General features: G+C 42.7%; 1 protein-coding gene across 1 annotated transcript; it reads left to right on the top strand.

The window, feature by feature from the left end:
* The first annotated feature begins 5,100 nt into the window (after positions 1–5,100).
* FOS (Fos proto-oncogene, AP-1 transcription factor subunit) lies at positions 5,101–9,789 on the top strand. Its single transcript, XM_074235694.1, has 4 exons — positions 5,101–5,389; positions 6,249–6,494; positions 7,001–7,108; positions 7,230–9,789. The coding sequence occupies exons 1-4, from the start codon at positions 5,249–5,251 to the stop codon at positions 7,866–7,868; spliced, it is 1,134 nt and encodes a 377-aa protein (XP_074091795.1). The 5' UTR covers positions 5,101–5,248; the 3' UTR covers positions 7,869–9,789.
* The last annotated feature ends 15,281 nt before the right edge of the window (positions 9,790–25,070 follow it).

The following is a 25,070-nucleotide window of genomic DNA, read 5'->3' as shown; positions in this document are numbered from 1 at the left end:
GTTTGTATGTTCTTTTACTCTATGAGGATTAGCTTCCTGAGGCCAGGGACTGTTTTGGTCAGTGGATAGAGTGGCAAGCCTGGAGTAAAGAAGACTCTATATCCTGAGTTCAAATCCAGCCTCAGACATTTACTAGCTCTGTGTTCCTGGGTGAGTCTCTCTTAACTTTATTTGTCTCAGTTTCCTCATTTGTAAAATGACTTGGAAAAGGAAATAGAAACCACTCCAGTATCTTTGCCAAGAAAACCCCAAACGGGGTCATGAAGAATTGAACATTATTTATTTGGGCGACCCAGGTAGATTTATCATCACTGTCACCATTCTACAGATTGGGTTTGTGAGGATGAAAAGTCATTTGACTTGATGAGAAGTAACTCTCCCAAGGCTGCAGAAGGAGGCTTTCTAACTGCAGGTCTCGTGCTTAGACCACAGCCCTTTACCACCAGACCACACTTCCCTAAATAAATAAATACTTCTGCATATTGTGTGCAGACTGTGCGCAGAGACATTTACGTAGGAGGTGAGGATAGCAGCCTTTCACTTAATGTAGCAACACAAAGCTAAAAAATACTGACTTCACTTAACATTTCCCATCCCCTGAGAAAGCCTTTTGAACCAACAGTTCGATTTTGCATGTTAACTTTAATTCAAATGCCACAGAAGTTTAGCAACAACAGGAAAATATAGGACCAATAAGGACCAATAAGTAAAAGCAAATAAGATTTCCACTTGAGTTTTAAAAAAATAATGAAGATTTCTACTTTTAAATGTTGAAGGAACATAGTGGTGTATGTAGCGAATGGAATATAAAGCTTGATAAAAGGAAGACCCTGTTTGAAAATCCTGCCTCATGGTGGATCACTTGAACTTCAATGGGACTAAAGACAAAGTCTACAGCAAATACAATGAGCCCTTAGGAATGGAGGGCCACTAGACCAGGTCAAAACAACTGGGTAGATTCAAGCTTCCAAGTTAGGCAATATTGGTATTAGACTGTGAGAGGCTGGTACAATTTCAGCCTTGGAGAGAAAAAGAGACCCAGTCTCAAAAATGAAACAAACAAAAGTAAAATTCTGACAGATAGCCTAGTAGATCACTTAAACACTCTCTGCTTCAGTTTCTTCAGCTGTAAAATGTGGACAATAATATCAATAGTGCTATCATTGTGTTGTCATGAAGATCAGTTATGATAATGTGTGGTGGATGCTTTGTAAATTTCAGATATTTTTTTTTATTAAATCATGCTAGATGTTGCTTTATTCCTGTCTTCAATAAGAGTCTAGGCTTGAAAGTAAAACTATATTCACATCACATAATACAGAAATGTGACTCTATAATAAAAATGAACTTTCATTTTTAATAGATAGAACTCAGGTGGTGCAGTGGATAAAGTACTGGCCCTGGAGTCAGGAGGACCTGAGTTCAAATCTGGTCTCAGACACTTAATAATTACCTAGCTGTGTGACCTTGGGCAAGTCACTTAACCCCATTGGCTTGCAAAATGAAACAAAGCAAATAGATAGACTTCTACCTTCATTAAAGTCTTACTGTGATGCCCTGACATAGTATGGAAATGACCCTAAGCTATTCCAACAAAAAATAATCTCTAGCAAGTTGTACTAAAGTGTAAAAAGTTTAAAAGCAGGAAGGCAGCCAGGTGGAAGGAACACTTGCCCCCCCCCCAGTTGTTTTTGTTCCAGTGCTTTTTCCCTCCTCCCATCCGTTTATAGGGATGACCAAAAGAATCTGGGATTCGAGAACACTGAGAGGCCATCAAAACATGCAGGTTGACAGAAGGACAATCTCTAATGCTAATGTTGACAGGCTATATACTTTGGTATCCAAACAGTGAACCACAAGGAATTTTTAACCTCAGGTCAGACAAAGACTTCTAGAAGAAGACTTCTGATGGAAACCCTGCCCTTGGTTAACAAGAAGTCAAGATTAAACAAATAGATAAGTCTGTGGGTACTACTTAGTTGGGCCTACTCTGTGCCCTGAAAATCTTGGCAGCAATGATGAGAACTATTTTTTTTTTTGAGATCAAGTATCCATTATAGCCTAGGCTCTGAAAAGTGATAGATTCTGGAAGAAAAAGCTGCTGTGAGAATTCTTGCTTTTTGCCTTCTCTCTCTCTTTGTTAAAGGTGGTGAGTTTCAGGAAAGGGGGGATAGGGAAGGATATATTTGGAAATGAGGTTGATTTCAAAACTAAAGATAGTAACAAAATTAATTTACCCCCTTCCCCCCCCCAAAAAAAATTAGTTCTCTAGGCTTTTCTACTTGAAGATAGGGGTTGGATTTGATGACATTTCAGGGCTTTTTCAGCTTCAATGATTATATGATGGAGTACTAGAGAGAATAGACATAAGAGAATCGAAGGACTCTTCTTCAGATATGTGTTTTAAAAATGATGGGAAATTCTTGTTTAAAAATGAGAGGAGGGGCGGGCTAAGTGGCGCAGTGATAAAGCACCGGGCCTGGAGTCAGGAGTACCTGGGTTCAAATCCGGTCTCAGACACTTCATAATTACCTAGCTGTGTGGCCTTGGGCAAGCCACTTAACCCCATTTACCCTGCAAAAACCTAAAAAAAAATCTTGATGCGATTCTTCACCACTGCTGATTCTAGAGGTCTTGAAGGGAATTGAATAAAAATATTACACATTTTCTCCATATAGCTATAAAATTAAGCTGGAGATAAAAACGGGAGATCAGACTCAAAGAATTTGGAACATTGACCTAATTTTTCCAGATCTGATAAAGAAAGGGAATGAAAGATGAAGGGAAAGAGAACTGCTTCTTGTCATAGGTACATCTGCTTTCATAACACTTGCCTTTCTAACAGACCAAGGACAGTAAAATGCAGAAAAGTAGAGCAGGTAGCCTTACAGAAGAGAATAAGATCTTTTTAGGACTCAGAGCTGCTCTAATAGGTTTTTTTTTTAATAGAGAACAAGGGGGTGGGGAGTGACGACTCCCGAGTTTAAAGCTTCAGTAACATAAGCCAAACAGTGACATAAAATGATGAAATTCTGTTTTCACCTTTGGTCTGACAGAGTATCACAAAAATAGCACATGGCCCAGTTCCACGAATCTCCTTCTCTCTCTTTTCCCTTTCTCTCCTCTCCCCCTCCCCTCCCTGTTGGTTCAGATCTCTAAGAATGGAGGTTACCGCACAGCAGCTGCGGCGGCGGCGGCGGCAGCCGCAAGAACAAAAAAAACAAAAAACAAAAAACATCAGTCGCTGAACTTAGCAAATGATCTCAAACCTCGGGAAACGGCTAGAGCACCGAGAGATCCCATCCTCCTTCCCAGAAGGGATCTGGCATTCATTGCGCTCTCCCTAGGCCCGGCCGCTGCTCTCTGCAGCGGTCGCTTGGATACTTGAACCGGAGGCTCCTGTTGTTGCTGTAAACAGCAGCTTCCCTGTTACTATCTATAGCCGGGATCTTTTTGGCTTCTGTGGGAAACAAACTGACTGGGAAACAAACCGGCTGTCAGACTCCAGGCGCAGCCCTAGACGGTCCTGGCAGGGACTTCACGCGTGCCAGGAGACCTGCGTGACATGCCAGTCCCCCCCCCCCCCCAGAACAGTCCAGGGGCGTCTCCTTGATTTCGCTGTAACAGACAATATTGCAGTCGTTTCCTATACAGAACTGGGGGGGGGGGGTACAGAGACCCTCCTCTCCCCCAGCCCACTCCCACTTTTGCTTTTCACTGTTCTGGGGCTCCAAAGGCGCCAAGCTGAGCCTCAGTTTCCCAGACAGGAATCAGGAGCCCTTGCTGGGGCTGCTCCTGGAGCGGGAGGTGGCAGGGTGGACAGGTCTTGGCATGAGCAGACAGCGCAGCCAGCTCCAGACGACTTTCTCGCAATAGAAAGTTCGTGTCTTCCGGACTGCGGAGATACTTCTGGGCTGCTTGTATTTTTCCGGACCATTTGAAGCAACCAGCCCACTGAGCCTCCAATCCCCATTCCACCCACGCTCCCCGTCCCCAAACTGGAAGCACCTACTGAAGGCTCATTTTGTGACCCCGACTTCATAAAATGAACTAGAGAAACTCCTTTTTGTTCTTAGAGGGGTGGGGGCGTCTTCATTCACACCTGGCTCGGCCGAGCCCACGCGGAGCTGAGTTCCATCTCCCACCCCTCCGGTGGTTACCCCTCTCCTCAAAGTCCTATTGGATCCTGCTATTCGGTGGCAAATTGCTCTGTACATTTGCAAGGCAAATGTCCATTCATTCCTCTCCCCTTCCCCTTCAATTATCAACAAAATAAGCAAAACGCAGAAATTTCACTGGAGGGGGAGGCAGGGGGGGCTGAGAAATCGCCTTTTCCTCTCAGCCCTCCCTTCTAGGGGGAAGGCAGTCGGTCCTTCCCAAAGTTTTTGTATTTTCTGGCATTCTTGTGCAAATTTAGCGACCATCCTCTGGGTTAAAGCAAGGGAAGGGATCCGACTCCAGGTCCCCAGACAGACCGGTGGGAAGAATTGAAAACTGGGGACGCAGCCTGCGGTGTGGGTCCAGGGGGCAGATCTCTAAAATCCGGGGCTGTGCCCTTGTGTCAACATTCCTAAGTTCCTGCCTCCCAGACACTGTATAACTTGGGGTTACAGGGCCACCAGTCAGAAGAAAGAAAGGTGATAAAAGTTGGATCACTTTGTTTCCCTTCCCCCTCTCTCCCCTCCCCCCAGAGCTCTCTGGTCTACCCTACCCTTCAACTAGTTGGCCATAGCCTCCTAGCGATTCCCGTCAGTCCCTCCTCCTTCACACAGGATGTTTCCCATATTAGGACATCTGCGTCAGCAGGTTTCCAGGCCTGGAACACTGAATTTTAGGTTTGGGGGAGATGTTTTCCAGGGATATCTCATTCGGGGGCCCCCCGAGTCATCTAAACATTCGTTCTAAAATTACATCTAATCTAAAAATAACTTGAGAAAAGGCCGGAGGTGAAAACTGGAGAGAGACTCTTAAGAGACCAATGCAGCGGCCTGGGGTGTCAAAGAGTCCCCCCTCCTCTGCAGGAATGGATCCCGCCCATGACGTAAGCTCATTCATGAAATGCTGGGACTCTCAAGCATTATAAAAGGAGCAGCCTGGCTCTCGTACTCCAACCACATCTGCAGCAAGCCACGGAGACCGGGACTGAGCAGCTGAGCCGGCGGGATCGCGCTCTTACAAAGCGAAGCCGACTGCTCGGATCTGTCCCCGCCCCCCCACAGCCCTTCACCGGGTTTTTACAAATCTCAACATGATGTACCCAGGATTCAACGCCGAATACGAAGCATCCTCCTCCCGATGCAGCAGTGCTTCCCCGGCCGGGGACAGCCTGTCTTATTACCACTCCCCGGCTGACTCCTTCTCCAGCATGGGCTCTCCTGTCAACTCACAGGTATGAGGGGAACTTACTCCTCTGGGGAGTTTCCTTCTGGTCCAGTCCGGGGGGACTGGAGCGGGGGTGGGAGGAGGAGGAGGAGGAGGAGGAGGGGGACTACCTCCCTACGGAGTGCCAACCAGGCTGTGCTCCTATTCTTAGGAACTGACAGTATCATGAATGTTCACAGTCTAGCTTGAATGAGGAATTCTGAGTGCACGCTTAGAGGGAAAGACTGCTTCCCTCCCATGGCTCCAGAGTAGACTTGCCTCTTCTGTTAGAACCACTCTCCCAGGTGCTTCCTAGCAGCACCTCCCAGCATCTTCCCCGCACTATTTGCTGCTTATGTCTGATAAGCGTAAGGGGAAACGTGTCACGGAAAAAAGGTTAGCATCGTCCTAGATGATGGAAGGCGTCAGAAAAACAGCTTTCCTCCTGCCTAGAGAGAGACTACTCCCCGCAGCAAAGGAGTGGGAAGGGGGTGGGGGGGGAGGGTGCAAGCGAGAGGGTGTGTAAGGCAGTTTCATTGATAAAAAGCGAGTTCATTGAGGAGACTCCGGAGCGGTGCCTGCGTCAGCGCAGACGTCAGGGATATTTATAACAAACCTCCTTTCATGTGAGTGATGCTGAGGGGATAACGGGGAGCTGTGCCTGCCGGGATAGAGGAGAGTGGTTTGTAGAACACTTTAGGGGAAATGAGAAGAGTCTTTCAAATGGAAGCAGAACATTTTAAGAGGAATACAAGTAATAGATCCTGGAAGAAATATTTTCTTTATTTGCTACTTCTGTTGCATGCCGCAGAAAATTCACCTCACCTCACCTACTTCTGAAACCTGGAATTCCACTAAAGTCAGTTTTTTTCTTCTTTTTGTTTTAGGATTTCTGCACAGATCTGGCTGTTTCCAGTGCCAATTTTATACCGACTGTGACAGCTATATCTACAAGCCCAGACCTGCAGTGGCTGGTCCAGCCCACCCTCATCTCTTCTGTAGCCCCATCCCAGACCAGAGTCCATCCTTATGGAGTCTCTACTCCTTCAGCTGCTGTTTACTCTAGGGCTGGCATTGTGAAGACTACAGGAGGCAGAGGGCAAAGCATTGGCAGGAGGGGCAAAGTTGAGCAGGTGAATAGATTTCTGTGAAACCCTTTCATAGAAGTGGAGCAGGGTAGTAATGGGTTAATGAATTGAGTTGGCTGACTTGTCAGGCACACTGAGGAAGCTTGGACTGGTTCTGAATGTTTTCATTCCAAGACTGAAACCTGCACCTGAGATAGTTGACACTTTTAGTTTGCACACCACTACTATCTCTTCCCCCTCCCCGCTCCAACACAATTTGAAAAATAATGGACAGATTAAGATCAAAAGCCCACATTTAAATTAATAAGTATGAGGCATTCAAAAGGGAAGGATTCTAGGACTCTGGTGAGGCTGGAGTTCTCTTTGTTCTCTGGTTAAGGACCTTACTTTACATTCAAGTCACACCCAGTCTGCTACTGCAGGTTAGAAATGGCCTCACCCAAAAAGTGTGTGTGTGTGTGGGGGAGAACAGTCCGAGGAACAGGTAGGATAGTGCCTGGAGGTGCTACTGTATAAATAACTGAATATTGAATGTATACTTGTTTTTCTAGCTTTCCCCTGAAGAAGAGGAGAAAAGAAGGATCCGGAGAGAAAGGAACAAAATGGCTGCAGCCAAATGTCGAAACAGAAGGAGAGAACTGACTGACACTCTCCAAGCGGTAGGTATCTATGCTTGGGCCATAACTTGAGAAAAGTTGAAGAGAAAAGTTACCTATCTGCCAGGAGAGATCAGTTGAACTTGTACAAGTCTCATGTTTTCCTTTGTCCCATTGTTTATAGGAGACAGACCAACTAGAAGATGAAAAATCTGCTCTGCAAACCGAGATAGCCAATCTGCTGAAGGAGAAGGAAAAACTTGAATTCATCCTAGCTGCCCATCGACCTGCCTGCAAGATCCCTGATGATTTGGGCTTCCCAGAAGAAATAACAGCTGCCTCCCTTGACCTCACTGGCCTGACTGAGGCTGCAACTCCAGAATCAGAGGAAGCCTTCTCCTTGCCCCTCTTGCAGGAGACTGAACCCAAACCCTCTGTGGAGCCAGTCAAGAACATCAACAGTTTGGAGCTGAAGGCCGAGCCCTTTGATGACTTCCTCTTCCCAACTTCCTCAAGGCCTGGTGGTTTAGAATCTGCAGCACGCTCAGTGCCTGACATGGACTTGGCTGGTTCCTTCTATGCAGCAGACTGGGAGCCTCTGCATAGCAGTTCCTTGGGGATGGGATTAGCAGCTGACCTAGAGCCACTGTGCACCCCTGTGGTCACCTGCACACCTACCTGCACCACCTATACGTCTTCCTTCGTCTTCACCTACCCAGAGGCTGACTCCTTCCCCAGCTGTGCGGCAGCTCACCGGAAGGGCAGCAGCAGCAACGAGCCCTCTTCTGACTCACTCAGCTCCCCAACCCTGCTAGCTTTGTGAGCAGAGGAGGTGATGGTGAGGGTAGGAGGCACAGACAAGAGCCCAAGCTGTGGTTCTGCTGCCGCCGCTGCCACCACCACTACCACCATCATGATGGAGCTTTTGCATCACATTACAGAAATGAGAAATGTGTCTTCCCCTCAATGGTTCTGTAGACCTTGGGAAGGCAACTATCTGTGCGTGAATCAAACCAGGCCTTAGGCCCTTAAGGACATGGTTGATCCCACATGTGGACTTGAGTCCTTACCTCTTCCAGAGATGTAGCAAAACGCATGGAGTGTGTATCGTTCCCAGTGACACATCTGAGAGCTGGTAGTTAGTAGCATGTTGAGCCAGGCCTGGGTCTGTGTCTCTTTCTCTTTCTTCTTAGTCTTCTCATAGCATTAACTAATCTATTGGGGTCATTATTGGAATTAACCCGGTGCTGGATATTTCCAAATTGTATCTAGTGCAGCTGATTTTAACAATAACTACTGTGTTCCTGGCAATAGTGTGTTCTGATGATTAGAATGACCAATGTTAACTAAGAAAAGATATGACTTTATTTTCTAGTAGATAGAAATAAATAGCTATATCCATGTACTGTAGTTTTCTTCTACATCAACGTTCATCGTAATGTTACTGATCATGCATTGTTAAGGTGGTCTGAATGTTCTGACATTAACAGTTTTCCATGAAAACGTTTTTATTGTGTTTTTAATTTATTTATTAAGATGGATTATCAGATATTTATATTTTTATTTTATTTTTTTCTACCTTGAGGTCTTTTGACATGTGGAAAGTGAATTTGAATGAAATTTTAAGCATTGTTTGCTTATTGTTCAAAGACATTGTCAATAAAAGCATTTAAGTTGAATGCGACAAATGTGAAATTCTCTTTCTATGACTGGTGAAATGAGTGTTTTCTGGTAAAACTTTGGTGTGTTTTCTAATCATATTTTCAAAGAAAGGGACACAGTCCTTTTCTATCACAGAAAGAAAATATTTTCTTCATTGAGATATTAAAAGTTTTGTCAGAGGGGTGACTAGGTGGTGCAGTGGATAGAGCACCGGCCCTGGAGTGAGGAGTACCTGAGTTCAAATCTGGCCTCAGACACTTAATAATTACCCAGCTATGTGACCTTGGGCAAGCCACTTAACCCCATTGCCTTGCAAAAAACCTAAAAAAAAAAAGTCTTGCCAGAATTAATTTTTTAGAAATATGAACTTAAAGATTTGTAAAAATTTTCTCTGTACTTGAGAAAGCTATTGCTCCATGAAGATTGCTGGAATGGGTTCTTTCTCCTAGTTCACTGTCTTATGAGATGTGATCGGATCATGATGAGTATATCAGTGCAGATTTCAATCCATCTATGCCTTAGCATAGATTTGGGAACTTAGTAGTCATCTTGTCTAACTCCATCTTTTTTTAATTGAAGAAAATGAGGCCCAGTGAACTTAAACTTAGTCCCAAGGAGACAAGTTAGCAACATGGGTTTAATCCCATGTTCTCTGACTTGGATCCTGTATTTCTTCTCTTGTCTTTGTTGTAAACTTCATCCTGCTCCTCTTGTTCATTTTGGTGACCCATCCAATAGTTGAAAGTTACTTCTTGACCTTTTTACATTTCATGGGTGCCAGTGGAGAACTAGCTGGCTCTTATTGTTTACTCTAGGCATATAACTGGTAGGTCTCCTTTTCTGATCATACATTTCCTTGAATATTCTTTATGTCTCTTTCACACACAGATACAAATTCAAACCCAATCATAGGTTTAGATTTAGAGTTGGACAAGACAAGTCAATGATCCAACAACCCCATTTTAAAAGAAAGAAAATTGAAGCCCAGAATGGTTAAGTGTCATGTTTAGGGATCACATAACTTAAGTCTGAGATGACATCAAACTCATCTTTCTCTTAAGTACTACACCCCACCCACCCACCCTACCACACAGCTTCTAATTTTTTTAAATAGTATAAAAACTCAAGTTGCTATTATAGTTTTAAAGTCTCATGTAGCAATCTCAAATAAAATCTTGTATAATATTTATGTAACATATATACATATATATGTGTATATATATATATATATATATATACTACTTTGATCCTAAGCTACTTATTCTTTATGCTCATATCCCAACAAGATAGGGTAGGAGCAGACATCATTAATCTTCCATTTAGAAAATGAAGAAATTGAAGTGTAAGAAAAATGCATTCTTGACACCCTTCTCATCTCCTGGCACCATAATCTCCCTAGAAGACTTAAATCTTTTGAGATCTGGAACTCCTTGCCTTTGGGTCCTTGGGTCCTTGGATGATGCCTCACATTGACCAATGTATTCAGCTGTGGTCATACTTAATTTTTTACCTTCTGCCTATCTTTTCAACAGTTACCTTGAATTCACATGTATATTCTGCATATCTCAGTCCCCAACCCATTCAATTCTGGAATCATAATCAAATCCAGAAAACTATTGCTACTGGAAAGGAAATATCAGTTTTCTATCCTATGGCTCACTTATTATCCCTGTAACTTTCCAAACTTTAATGCCTTGACCACCATTCCCATGTATATGTTGTTTCTCCTAAATGAAGGTAGGTACAGTCTTTACTTTTTTTGTGATTGAGATACAAAATGATAGCTATTATTATTTTATATTAGAATCTCCAGGATGTAGCAGTCTTGGCATATAGAAAACATCAAGTCTTTCTATTTTTGAAAGAAAGCAGTACCTCTGGGATCATTATTAAAACTATCATAAATTGATTACAAGCTATTAAAAGTTGTTGAAGTTCACTTTGTACTAAAAAAGAAGGAAAAGTCAAATCTGAAAAATCACACACACACACATACAAAATTGGTTGTGATTTATCAAATACAGATGCATCGAAAAAATCTACAGTGTCTTCCCTATTAGTACTTTCAAAATTGATACAGCCTGAAATTCTTAGAGAACTAAGAAATAAAAAAAAAATTTAAGTGCTTACTATGGGGTCAGCCACTGCACTGCATTAAGTACTTTTCAATTATCTTATTTGGTCCTCAAAACAACCCCATGAAACAGGTGCTATTATTATCTTCAATTTACAAATGAAGAAATTAAGGCAGGCAGAAGTTAATTTTCTCAGGGTTTTACAGTTTTTAAATGCTTTGAGATTCGATTTGAACTAAGTCTTCCTGACTGCAGATCTAGTGCTCTTATCAATAGGAATACTTAGGAGAAAGCTTCATGAAGCTGCTGTAGCCATAAAACACTTACTATACAGTGTCAAAACTCCTGGGGATGAGCTCCTTGAATTAGCTTGGATGGTTCTCAAATACCTGAGTTCATCCACAGGCTGGGATTCAAAGTTTTTCCAGATTGTTAGAACCTTCAAGAGTATGGACTCTCCTAAGAATCCAGGTGTCACCTTTAGACAGTGACAGAACATTTGAAGAATCTTCTAGTTGTGCAAAGTTTTATGTAACTGCTTAATAGGGAACAAGTCAGCATGTCTCTCTAAATAAGCTTTTGCCCAGGAAGGTTATAATCTCAAGGAGGAACTTGACCTTTGTCACCATCATCAATGTGGCAAGTTAATCAAACCCTGTGTACTTGATCTCAACATGCAAACTACAAATAAAGGAGGCATGGTAATGATGGCCTCTTCCTTGAAAGTCACAGATTGTGTTCTCTGACATTCTTTTCATGTCCAAGTGAAGCAAAGAGCTTCAGCTTCAATTCCCTGACTCTTTTGGTTATTTTGTTATTGATCTTCATGCTCAGCAAAATAGGAGGTTTCATTTGAAATGACAGTTCCACTGGGAATGCTATCTTCACTATACTTTCTCCTCCTTTCACTTGGATATTAAAGTTTTCAGCAATCAAGGAAATTGGTTTTAGCCTTTTCAAGGAACCCATATTTAATTATAGTTTTGGGGGTTTTATTTTCCATTATCTAACCAAATAACATAAATTTATAGCTTGGAGGGTACCTCAGAGACCATCTATTCAACCCCCTCAAGTGATTTGTTCAAGTTCACCTAATAGAAGTAGAATTTGATCTTAAATTCCCTGACTCCAAATCCAACATTCTTTCAATTATCTCTCTGGGTCTTGGTACCTTTCTCTGTTTCCAGAGAAAAACATACAAGGGATGGTGATGCAAGTCTAGGGTTTTAAAATTGAAAAAAAAAGTTTTAAGAAATTATCTGGTTTAAACTCTTATTACAGAGTATCAACCCTGGAGTCAAGACAATCTGTGTTTGAATTTGACCTCAGACACAGATGTATGACCCTGGGCAAGTAATTAAACCCTTTGTCTCTGTTTCTTCATCTGTAAAATGAGCTGGAGAAGGAAGTGGCAAACTACGGTAGTATCTTTGCCAAGAAAACCCCAAATAGGGACCTGAAGAATCAGGCATGATTGAAACAACTCCACAATACCCCAAAAGGTATGAATATGGGAAAGGATGGGACATATTTAAGGGAAAACTGTGAGTGGGTCTGGTTTGATGTGAATGTGAAATATGTATAAAGGACTGACATGAAATACAATAGAAAAGGTAATTTGGTGGTTATTGTTGAAGCAGTGGAGGACCTGGTATACTACACTTAGGAATTTGAACTTTGCTGAGCAATAGGGAGTTGTTGAAGGTTTTTGAGTAGTTAAGTAATTAAATCTATTCTTAGGATGGTCACTGCCTAGTTGGTAAAGGGAAGACAATGTTGGTGATGGGTTGGCTGTGTTGTTTCAATGTCAATCTCATGTTTTCCTAAAAGACAATTTGTGGAGAATTCACACAAGGCAAGCACTGACACAGAGGTCAGACGATACAGGTAAACTTTCAAGGTCTCTGAAGAAGTTTGGAACTGATTGTGAGACATGGAAGACACAGACCACCCAGCATGTCATGCTTGCATCAAAGAAGGAATTGTGCTCTGTGAGCAAAGCAGGCTTAAAAAGCAATGGCTTAAAAGAAACACGAGATAAACAAATTTTGAGACATCTTCTCCCCAAACGTTCATATGGAGTCTTTGTGCCCCACTTGTGGTAGAGCCTTCCTAGCTCATACTGGTCTGATCAGCCATAATCGGATCACTCTGCCTTGACCTCGACTCAACATAAGATTTTGGTTTTCTTCAAGCATGAAGGACAATAACCAACCAACCACCCCACCCAACCAACCAACAACAGTTCCCATTTGACTGCAATCATAGATATGCTTTCAACCTCAGCTTCTTTAAAAACACTGATGTGCTTCTTTCTCTTTCCTTTCCCCAGGTCCTTGACTTTTTCCATAATTCTGGGCTAAATTGTGTTTCTCTTATAAGTCAAGATTATTTTAGATGGGGGAAAGTGCTAAAATAAATGAAAAAACTATACCTCCTTGGATCATTTATTGTGGATTATGTTTAGATAGATTCTGAATCCTCATTTCACTTTTCTTTATTCACAACATTTACTGAAGTAAAAAGGAAACATTCGATAATGATATTGTCCTAAAAGCAGTCATTAAGATTTAACAATAGCTTTCATTCATTCAATTCCAATTGAAGGAAAATTAGAATATGCTCAGAGTTCAGTCCATTATGTTATCTTTTATTTATTGGAGTGCAGATATAGAAGCAATTGAGACTGAATAAAAACGACGTGACGATTATCCTGAATCAAGACTTAGCTCATAGAATTTTAAAACTGAAAGGGACTTCAGGGACCATTTAGCCCAACTCCCTTATTTTACAGATGGAGAAACTTGAGAATACCAGAGTTTACCATCCCCAAACCAAACTGAAACCCAACACCCATACAGTGTATGCAATTTCCCCTAAATACAGATTAACTAAAAGGCTAAAAAATAAGCAAGTAGATGAAACACTATGATGCCTTACCATTAGATTGGCAACTGGTTGTTATTTTCTTTGAAATGACAACTTATATAGATCAGATAACTTTAGATCTTTAAGGTGAATTTGATATATGTGCCCTATTGATTTTTCCTGGGCAAGAACATCATCTTACTTGTCTAGAAATCCCCTGGAAAGTCCTGTATGTTATTTATATAAGCATTAATCAATAAATCAACCAACATTTATTAAATACTTATGTGGCAGGTACTGTGCTAGACAGGGGGAATTCAAATATAGAAGTGAGAATCTTTGCCCTCAAAAAGCTTACTGGGAAAATATGACATGTTCATAATTAAATAAATACAATCTCTCCAGAATAAATACTTTGTGAATAGGAGGAATGAACAAAAACCTGGAGGGTTCAGGAAATATCTCTTGAAAGGAGATGCTATTTAAACTGAGCATTGAGATTTCTAAGAGGTATAGATGAGGGGAGAGAACATTCCAGGCATGGAGAGTAGTTTTTACAAAAGTTCAGAGATGGAAAATATAATGTGTAGTAGGAACAGCAAATGCAGTAGTTTAATTTGATGTGAAGGGGAGTAATTTGTAATTAGCCTAGAAATACAGGCTGGAATTTAAGAACATCAATCAATGTCCAATCATGATTCCAGAGGACTTTTGCTACCTATTTCCTGACAGGAGGTGATGGATTCAAAGTATGGAAAGAGACATACGTTGTTGTGTGTGTCCATTGTGGAAATTTGTCTTTGTTACAAGGGTTTTTGTTTTGCTTATTTTTCAGTTGGGGGCAGGGTGAGTTAAAAAAAAAGGCAGAGTTAATTGCTTGTTAATTAAAAAAAAAAGAAAAAAATTTCCTCAGAGATATCTCTACATTCTTGTTAATTGCTCCTAAAATTTGGATTTGTTTCTTTTATAGTAATAAATATTAAATGGTTCTAAGTGTTTCTTACTTCAATACATATTTCAATACTTCAGTACTCCAAACAAGTCTGTGGCATCATTGGTATTTCATCCAGTAACATAGACCACAACCCTTCCACACATTCTTATTGTATGATTCTTATTCCTGACTTCCTATATATTTTCCATAAAGAATACACTTGACATGCTAGAGGCCTAATAGAATTATAGACCTAGAACTGTAAAGAATCCCAGGACACATATAATTCTCTTATTTTACTGATGTGGAAACTGGAGTCATTAGAAGTTGTCTCTTGTCTAAGGTCATACGTATAATCAGTGCCAGAGGCATGGTTGAATACAGTGCCAACCTCTTTCCCACTGTGCTACATTTCCTACCTCTCTTGTGGTTGCTTTATATTTCAGAGGCATTAATGTAAATTAATCCAGACTGTATTATGTCCATTGTGTCACATGATATAAATGGTCACTGACTCTCCAAGTCATCATGCCTTTTTCACCACTTCTCAAATACATTATTAGCAGTCTGGCAGTCTACTTTTCCCCACCCATTTATCTATCTTTCCATTACCCTTTTAATTTTTTCTGAAATGGTGGTGATCCATCATAAAACTAAGCACTGGCACCATGCACTTCCCAGGCTATTCCCCTTCAATCCCCCAAAACAGTTTTCACTAATAACAAGAAACTACTGCTTTGCTATGGATTGGTAAATCATGCATTTTCAATTGTTTAAATACTCTGGACTAAGAAAAATCAGGGGAAAGGAATATTGAATCTCAAGGTTTGCAGTTCAAAAAATTTTGAAAGGTGCCAACCACTTTTACATTTTTTTAAAGGTCTCCCTCATCTGAGAGATTCACAGAACATAAAATTTCAGTTGAATCCAATTAATTTCAGTGGCCTCTGCCCCCAGTTTTGGAATAAACAGAGTTGCTTTCCCAGAGCCTGAAAAGCATTATTATAGTTCTGCAAGAAGATGCAGAGAAGAAAGGGATCTGGACTTTGTCTCAAGGAGGTTACCTAGTCTAAATGGACATCTGGTCAGATGTTCTGTTTCTAGACTTTTCATTTAATATGCTCCTTTTATTTTTAGTTCATGCTGACATGGCACCTAGATCTGGTTCAATCAGTTGTTCAAGGTGATTAGGAAGTACAAGAGGCCAACAAAGGGCTAATTTGACATTGGATAACCACTTCTCAACTGTCCTTTCTTTGACGTCAGAAGTGGGGCCCAAATGAAGGGGCCCCATGTTAAATTGCTTAGTGTCTGAAAGACACACCTTCCTAATCAGAGTAAGTGGCACAGATTGCAGCTGCCTTCCTGTTTGCTTTTGGGGTGCCGTTTATGATCAGGTCACAGGAGGCAATGCTCCATCTTCAGTCTTTTAGTCAATATAGTAAAAACTTCATTACTAACAGAAGAGGACATGTCCACCAAATGAATAGGGGGGAAAAGGTGCATTTAGCTAACTGGACCTGGTGTCCATAGTAGGTAGGTGGGAGTGCAAGAGTGAAGGCCCTGTCTGTGAAGCTGTTAGCAAAGCAGTAATAAAGGGATCCAGCACTAGAGGGGAAGTTCTTAGTTTGGGGTCTGTGATCTTTTAGACTTTTTTTTTTTTTGCAAGGCAGTGGGGTTAAGTGACTTGCCCAAGGTGACACAGGTAGTATCAAGTGTCAGAGACCCCATTTGAACTCAGGTCCTCCTGACTCTAGGGCTGGTGGTTGTCATGTTTTTTTAAAAAAATATTTTGACAATTTTAATATAATTAGTTTCCTTTATAATCCTATATATTTTATGTATTAGAAACCATCTTTCCTGAGAGGCCCTGTAGTCTTAACCAGACTGCTGAGGGGGTCTCCGTGCCATACAGGCAAGAAAGGTTAGAAGCCCCCTGCTCTAGAGACGGCAGGCCGGGATGCCCCCCGCAGCCTGGCCCCAAACTCTTGGAGGGGGCACAGGGATGGCAGGCCCCTGCGGGCAAGTCCTTCTTGCTCACTTTACAGACAGGGCAACCTGTAACCGGAGAAGTGAGGTCACAGAGGTGGGGGGCAGCATTCTCACACAGGCCTCTTCGGTCTCCCGGTTCAGGGCCTTTCCACCTTAGTGGGTCAGAATAGGCGGGACTTGGGCAGGTGGCCCAGAGGGGCGAGGGAGGCGCGACGGACCCCCACCGCGGCCTCCTTGCCTTCGGGGGGCCGATTCGAGGGGAGGCGCCGCGGCCTCTGGGTTTTGGCGCGCGGGGGGCGGCGAGGCCATGTGGAAGCAGATGCCCAGCACGTGGCCGGCCGGAGACCCCGGCAGCCATCGGCCCTCCCTGCGCGGCTTCCGGCCCTCCCTCCGGGCCCGGCCCCTCGGGCGGCGCCGGGAGCCGCGGAGCCCGGCGCGGCCCGGCCTCTGTTTACTGTTTGGTTTCCATGGTGACACGTAGGCGCCGTCACCGCCGCCCGTCATCCTCCCCGCAGCGCGGCCCCCACCCGGCGCCGTGACGTCTGCCTGCCCGCCCGCCCGCTTCCGCTTTGCCCATATTTGGCAGCGCGCGGGGGGAGGGAGGCCCGGAGCGGGACGCCCCTCCAGCCGGGGCTGGCCGGGCCCCGAGGCCGGGGTGGAGGCGGGGCGGAGCCCCGGGGCCCTGGGGCAGGACGGGCCCGGGGGTCGCCCAGGTGGGCTAGCTTCTCATCGCAGACCGGGAGAAACGCGGCCCGCCCAGCGCCCGGCCCTGCCAGGCCGCACCCCGCCTCCCTGCCCCTCGCTGCCCGGCGCCGAAAGGGCGACAGAGCCAGCGACGCGTCCCCGGCCCAGAGTCAGCCGCGGGCCGGCCAAGTGCCCAGCTGTGCCCGGCCCCGGCGCCGCCGCCGGCCATCCGGACAGGGTGGAAGCGGCGGATGGGGGCTTCACCTCCGTTACCGGCACGTAGCGGCCATGGTGACCGTGAGGATAATGCCACCGAGGCACAAGATGCGCGGTCGGAGGAGGCATGTTGTGCAGGTGTTGCCCCATGTTACAGATGGGGAAACCGAGGCTTGGCTGACTGTAAGAACTCTGGACTTGGAGTTAGGAAGACTTGAATTCATATCCCTCCTCACCTAACTGTAGTCTTGGACAAGTTACTTAAATTCTTCCAGCCTTAGGTTCCTTACCTGTCAAATGGGGGTCATACTCAAACCTAGCCCAAAGTTGCCGAGAGGATTAAAGTGAGACGCTGTGGGTGCAGTGGATAGAGCACCAGCCCTGGAGTCAGGGGGACCTGAACCTCAGACAGTAATTACCTAGCTGTGTGACCTTGGGCAAGTCACTCAACCCACTGCCTTAACAAGAAAAAACGAGATAGTGTCTTTTGCAAACCTTAAAACACATAAATGTTGCTACTTCAAGTGACTTCTTAGGGATCTGAACCCAGGGGATGTTAGTTTAGTATCACAGAGGAAGTTGTGAAGTTGTGAAGTTGTGACTGCTCTAGTTATTTGAAAGTGATGTGGAATCACCCTGTCTTTTTTTATAATTTTAAATTTTTTGTTTTCCAATTACATACATTGGTAGCTATCTCAGTTTCAATAAATCTGCTCTCCATGGTCTTAAGATACTAAGATATGCTGTTGATTATTATTTGGTTGATGGAAGGGTTCTCATCTTTACAAAACCTAAACCATGCCCTGCCTATATCATACACTCAGAAGATATTGGTTGAATGAAGGAAGCAATCTCACAACCACCAGACCATGGTGACTGGGGTCAGTCCTTTAACATCCCAGTTTCAACTTCCTAATAGGGAAAATAAAGAGGCTGAATATTCAGTGATCTCTTAGGGCTCCCTGCTTTAAATCCTATAATTGGAAAAAAGAAAAAAAATCCTATAATTCACAGATTCTCCGTTGTGATCACAGGGGTAAGATCTGAATAAAGAAAGCAGCAAAGAGATTTGATTTGTGTGAAACCAGGTCAACCCCCCCCCCCCCCCCACCCCAGGCCTCCTGGTTCTACCACTGTACAAACAGCTGTGATCTTAACAAATCTCAGAGGTTAGGAGTATGTAATCTGGTGATGATGGACTATATGAAACATTGAAGATAAAGCAATTTGCAGATGCAAAATGCTATAAAAATCTTTGGTAGGCATCCAGCCATATTCTAGAATACTCTCTGAGGGAGGAAATACTGTGCAGCTGGCTGACTACCCCATTTCTGTACCCTGTGCTCATTAGCATAGTGGTTCCATAAGTGGTCCCCCTCCTGATCCCTGCTCCAACCTGACTGGTTGTCCTGGTACATGGTGATGCTTTGTAATAGAGGCTGGACGTGGAAGGGCCAGATCTCTTCCCCAATCAGACACACTGCAGTATTTGCCGTCCTCCTTTGCCACTGCACTAACAGAGATGACAAAGGACATCTTATTTCCATAGCTGCCATGAAATGAGACCCAGAAACTGGTAGGAAAACCTTAATATTGGCTTAAAGAATGATCAGGTTCAGATTACTTAAAAGACCCCCATAGATTCCTCATTTCTCTGGATACACATATGTATTCTTACACTTTTAAAGAAGAATCATCTAAGTCAAAACCCCCTCATTTACAGAGGAGGAATTGAGGACCAGAGACTTGAACTCACTTACTGGAGGTCATACAGCAAGAACAACTGCTCTCAATAACCAAGTCTAAGCCCTTTCCAGTACTCCAGGCTTTCCTCCAACATTCACTTATGCACCCCCCCCCTTTTTTGTTTGTTTTTTTTTTGTAAGGCAATGGGGTTAAGTAACTTGCTCAAGGTCACACAGCTGGGCAATCATTAAGTGTCTGAGGCTGGATTTGTACTCAGGTCCTCCTGATCCCAGGGTCTGTGCTCTATCCACTGCACCATTAGAGCCTGACTCTAATAAATACTTCCTCTTAGGCATAGTCTTCACCTAAGCAACTCCCCTTCTCACAAACCAGGGTCTGTGGGGAGTGCTTATCAAAATCTGAAATCCCAGAATTTGTTCCTGTCATCATAATTAGTTAATTCATTAAGGGCTCTCATCCACTGCCCTGATGCCCTTTCTGAAAACCAATTTTTGTGCTTGTGGCATCAAGGCTATAACTGGGCTTCTATATAAGTCATACTTGCTCTAGGCTCAGATGCTAGGCATCCTCGAACGTTTCCCACTGGTACTCAAGATAGCTTTTGACATGCCTCATCTAGGTAGTTGTTGATTCAAAGTTAGAAAGGATAGTAAAGGTCATTTTAGTCCAGCCTTCTGGATCAGGAGACTGAGGTCTAGAAAGGTTAAGGGAGAATGTGGGAAAGTTAGAATTGAAACCCAAGTCTTTACATATTCAGTGCCACTACATTCATGATAGTTTTCTCTTTCTTACCTTCTCCTCCAGAGTCATTTGAGTCCAGTGACCAGATATGGATCAGAATGTCTGGAGATGGCCCAGGATGCAAGGCAGTCAGGGTTAAATGACTTGCCCAATTTGAACTCTCATCCTCATGACTCCAAGACCAGCCACTGCATCATCTAGCAAGTGAGACTGGTGACTTAGGACAGCACCACTTCTCTTTTTTTTTTTTAATTTTTTTTTTCTTTTTGCCTTGGCTTGCCCAAGGCCAGTCAGCTAGGTAATTATTAAGTGTCTGAGGCTGGATTTGAACTCAGGTACTCCTGACTCCAGGGCTGGTGCTCTATCCACTGCACCATCTAGTGGCCCCTCCCCACTTTTCTTAAATCCAATTCTTGTGCTTGTCATGACATCACCTCCCTGATGTCATGGTCTTCTTCAAGAACAAATTATTATTATTCATAGTAGTATTTTAGACACAATAGGGAAAGGGCTTTAGCATTCACCTTATTCCAATTTCTGAAGAATCTTGGGGGTCCCTCCTTTACCCCTCACTACCACGCACTATGACAATCCAAGGGCATATAGCCATACTCCTAGGGCATCTGGATCTATCTAGATTTATCCACAGCCTTAATAGACTCCTGTGACTTTTCACATTTTGTTCATACCTGTTTGCTATTTTTATTTTAACTAAGCCCAGGCTAGAAGAGAGTTTTTCTGAGGGATAGTAAGCCAGTGGGGGGGGGGGGGCGCAGGATGTGGGGACTACTTTCTACAGTTTACAAATCTTTTCCCTGAGACTGAAGGAGCCTGACTTTAATAAATACTTCCTCTTAGGAATAGTCTTCACCTAAGCAACTCCTCACAAACCAGGGTCTGTGGGGAGTTCTTATCAAAATCTGAAGTCCCAGAATTTGTTCCTGTCATCTTAATTAGTTAATTCATCAAGGGCTCTCAGTACTGAATGTTGCAGCAATTCTGACCCCTACTGGGAGAAGGGAAAGTTGTTTATTATTGTTCAGTCTTTCACTCTTGTCCTACTGGTCCTGATCCCATGGACCATGGCTTGCTGTCCTCCACTATCTCTCCAAGCTGGTCCAAATTCTTGTTTTTATTTCCTCTGACACTATCTATTCATCTCATCCTCTGCTATCTCCTTTTCTTTCTGCCTACAATCTTTCCTAACATTAGGGTCTTTTCTGATGAGTCCTGTTTTCTCATTATAGCTAAAGTCTTTTAGATTCCACTTCAGAATATTACCTTCCATAGTGAAGAGTCTGACTTAATTGCCCTAAGAAGTATTGATTGATTTGATCTCCTTGTTGTCCAAGGGATTCTTCTTCTTCTTCTTTTGTTTTTTTTTTTTTTAGATTTTTCAAGGCAATGGGGTTAAGTGGCTTGCCCAAGGCCACAGGGCTAGGTAATTATTAAGTGTCTGAGACCAGATTTGAATCCAGGTACTCCTGACTCCAAGGCCAGTGCTCTATTCACTGTGCCACCTAGCCACCCCCTGTCCAAGGGATTCTTAAAAGTTCTCTCCAGTATCACAATTTGAAAGCATGGATTCTACAGTGCTAAGCTTTTCTTATAGAGCAACTCTCACAGTCATATATTGATACTGGAAAAGTCATAGCTTTGACTATGTGGACTTTTGTTGACAAGGTAATGTCTTTCATTTTTTTATATGCTGTCCTGAAGGGAAAGAGTAACCTTCAAAATTTCAGAATTTCTACAAATCTCTAAAACTGCAGCCTTGGGAAGTCTTGGGTCACAAGTGGAAGTGTCTTACTATCTAGTTTTTCATGCACTGATAGAAATAAATAGGTACAGTTGCTTTTGTGAACAACAATAATGATAGCTGTCATTTATAATGCATTGCTTTTGATCTTCACAACCCAGTGAGATAGACACAATTATTATTCTCATTCTATATATAAGGAAACTGAGACTGAGAGAGATTAAGTGACTTACCCAGTGTCAGAGGCAGAGGGAGAAAAACAGAGACAGAGACAGAATCAGACAGACAGACAGACACACACACACACATACACACAGAAGTCAAGGATGATCCCTTGGTTTTGAGCCTGGGTTATTGGGAGGATGGTGATACCATTATCAATAATAAAAGAGAGTTTTGGGGGAAAAGATATTAAGTTCAGATGTCCATAGGACATCTGATTTGAGATGTCTAATAGGCAGTTGAAAATATGAGATTTGAAATCAAGAAAGAGGTAGGATAAATATTTAGATTGAGAATCATATAGAGATGATAATTCAGTCCAAGGGAGCTGATGAGATTACCAAATGAAACAATATTGAGAAGACAGAACCCTATAGGATGCCTACAGTTTGCAGGTGAGATATGGATAAAAATTCAAAAGAGACAGAAAAGGAGAGATCAGATAAGTAGGAGACAAATCAGGAAAGAGCGGGGTCATGAAAACCTAGAGAGGAGAGTATCAAGGAGAAGAGAGTGATTAATAGTGTCAAAGACCTTTGCAAGGAGTTCAAGAAGGATGAAGATTGAGATAGAGCCATTAGATTTGGTGATTAAGAAATCATTAGTAACTTTGGAGAGAACAATTTCATGTGATGAGTTAAAAAGCCAGAGTGCCCAGAATTAAGAAGAGATGGATGTGAGGAATGGATGGATCTGGTGAAGGTTTTTTGTAGGATGGGGGAGATCTAGGCCTGTTTGTAAGCAGTAGGGAAAGAACCAGTAATTAGAGAGCTTGAAGATTTGTGGAATGGGGCTGGAGAAGATAGCATGGAATGGGATCATTTGTACTTTTTTAAGGTTTTGTCTTGGTAAGGAGAAAAACTACTCCTTCCCATTCAGGGGGCATTGGACTAGAAGAAGAGGAAGGAGCCTTAGGGATTAGGGTGGAAATTGAATAGCAATTTATTCAACTGTGCCTTGCACAATCATGATGGCCTCACAGAACAATTTCATGAGAAAATACTGCCAAGGGTTGCATGAGGAAGTTTGAAATGAGCTCTCACGAAAATAGGGGAAAGAAGCGTAGTGTTATATGTCAAGATATCTGGGTAGATCTGGGTTATATGTCAAGAGACATTGATTTTAGTCTCATCTCTAGCAATAACTACCTATGTGTGACAATTATCAAATCACTTTTCACAGCGTAGGATCAAAGAGTTGTTTATGACCTAGAAGTCATCAAATATAATCTTTTCATTTTACAGATGTGGAAACTGAGGCACAGTGACTGATTTGTCCAGAGACATATCACTAGTTAGGTTTCTGAGGAGCTCAGATCTTCCTGATTCCAATCCAGGGCTCTCTGTCCACTACTCCAAGTTACTTCTCTGAGCCTCTGTTTCCTTCTTTGTGAAATGGTTGGTTGGATCAATGATTTCCTAAGGTCCAGTTCTAATCACTTTTTTTTAGTTTTTTGCAAGGCAATGGGGTTAAGTGGCTTGCCCAAGGCCACACAGCTAGGTAATTATTAAGTGCCTGAGGCCGGATTTGAACCCAGGTACTCCTGACTCCAGGGCCGGTGCTCTATCTAATCATTTTTGATACATCGTATGGAGAAGGTGTTGAAGTATGCATGTATTCACTCCAGGTGGTAGCCTTATATTATGTATTTGATGAATCCCTTAGCAAAAGCTACATAGAAAGACTCCATCTGAAGAAACCTGGAATCCCGAAGCTCCCAGGTAAGAACAATTCTAGGAACATTTTTTCCTCTTCTCAAGTTGTGGTGAGGGTGTGACTGTGGCCTTGGGCTGAATGCCACTGTAATCATGCTTCCTGCCAGGTTTGGCCTCCTATCTGCTTTTTCCCAGGTTAACCTTAGTTATAGTAAGAGTGAGGGGATGGGGTGGGGCATGGAAACCACTTTTGTATGTATGTATGTATATGTATGTTTGTGGATAGATGTGGGTGGGGGAACACACAAAGGGAAATTTCACCAATCTGAGTGTGGAGAGGGCATAGATTTAGATAGCACTGCTAAAGCCTTGTATTCCCCAAACTTCTAGGATCTGACTCCTAATAGTAATTTCCAATTCTGATTTGATATCACTGCCTGCCTCCCCCTCATTTTCTCAAAGAGTTGTACAGGTTATGATAAATCAGAGACCCTCACCCTTGTTTATATCTTGAACTCCTTGGACATGGTGAAATCTGTAGTCTCCTTGGAATCATGTTATTAAATATATATAATAAAGTTCAAAGGATTGAAAAGGAAGTCAAATATATTCAGACAGTTATCAAGATATTCAAGAAAAGGGTCATGGATCCCAGGTTAAGAAACTCAAATGAGAATTTTTATTCTCATCAAAAATCATCAGTTCTCTAGAATTTTTGTGCATACCATTCTGCATAGTAGAAATTTTAGGAAGTAGATGGGGAATTGCAAAATAATGATGGGGTGTGACCTTTAACAGGTTAAGAATAACTTGCCTTATGGTTCTCATATTTCGCAACTTGGATCGCCAGTGATGAAGGAAAGCTAAATATTTTAGAGCTGGTGAGGGAGGTTTCAGTTGAGTAAGAGTGATGACAACCTAGAACTAATCACAAACCCATATTTGATGCAGTCTGCTGAAGGAGCTCAGGGTTGGAGCTTTGGCCATGTTTGAAGATAGCACTAACTCCTAATGACCTTGTATTAAATAGTTGTAACTGGAGACTTTTGCTTTTGTAACAAGAAGATGGGGGGGAGGGAAGAGAAAGGATTAAAATACTTTATAAATATTATCTAAATTGATCCTCATGACAACTCTGGGAGGTAGTTGCAATTATTATATCATTTTTTACAGTTGAGCAAACTGAGTCAGAGATTAAGCCCAGACATTAGTTCAAATTTTAACTCAGGTCATCCTGGCAACATACCTAGTACTTCACCCACTGTACTGCCTAGCTGAAGGAAAGGTGCCCTTAATAGAGAGACAGAGACCCTAGCATATCTTTGTGAGGAGTGGGAAGGGAGGCAAAGAAGATTTCAGCTCTTTGGATTATTCATAATTTCTGGTGCAATCTAACAAGCATTTATTTTTTTAAATAAAAACTTATTAATATCTTTTGTTTTTATACCAACTACATTTCCTCTTGTATCCCCTTCCCTCTCCCAGAAAGCCATCTCATTTAACAAAGAAT

This window comes from Macrotis lagotis, chromosome 4 (genome assembly GCF_037893015.1).
Source record: "Macrotis lagotis isolate mMagLag1 chromosome 4, bilby.v1.9.chrom.fasta, whole genome shotgun sequence".
Classification (NCBI taxonomy): domain Eukaryota; kingdom Metazoa; phylum Chordata; class Mammalia; order Peramelemorphia; family Peramelidae; genus Macrotis; species Macrotis lagotis.
This window is presented reverse-complemented; position numbering and strand designations above follow the sequence as displayed.

Excerpts from the sequence above, each read along its gene's own strand:
- FOS (XM_074235694.1), top strand. The coding sequence starts at position 5,249 with ATGATGTACCCAGGATTCAACGCCGAATACGAAGCATCCTCCTCCCGA. Across the intron at positions 5,390-6,248 it reads GCTCTCCTGTCAACTCACAG|GATTTCTGCACAGATCTGGC; the intron begins GTATGAGGGGAA and ends TTTTTGTTTTAG. Across the intron at positions 6,495-7,000 it reads GGAGGGGCAAAGTTGAGCAG|CTTTCCCCTGAAGAAGAGGA; the intron begins GTGAATAGATTT and ends TTGTTTTTCTAG.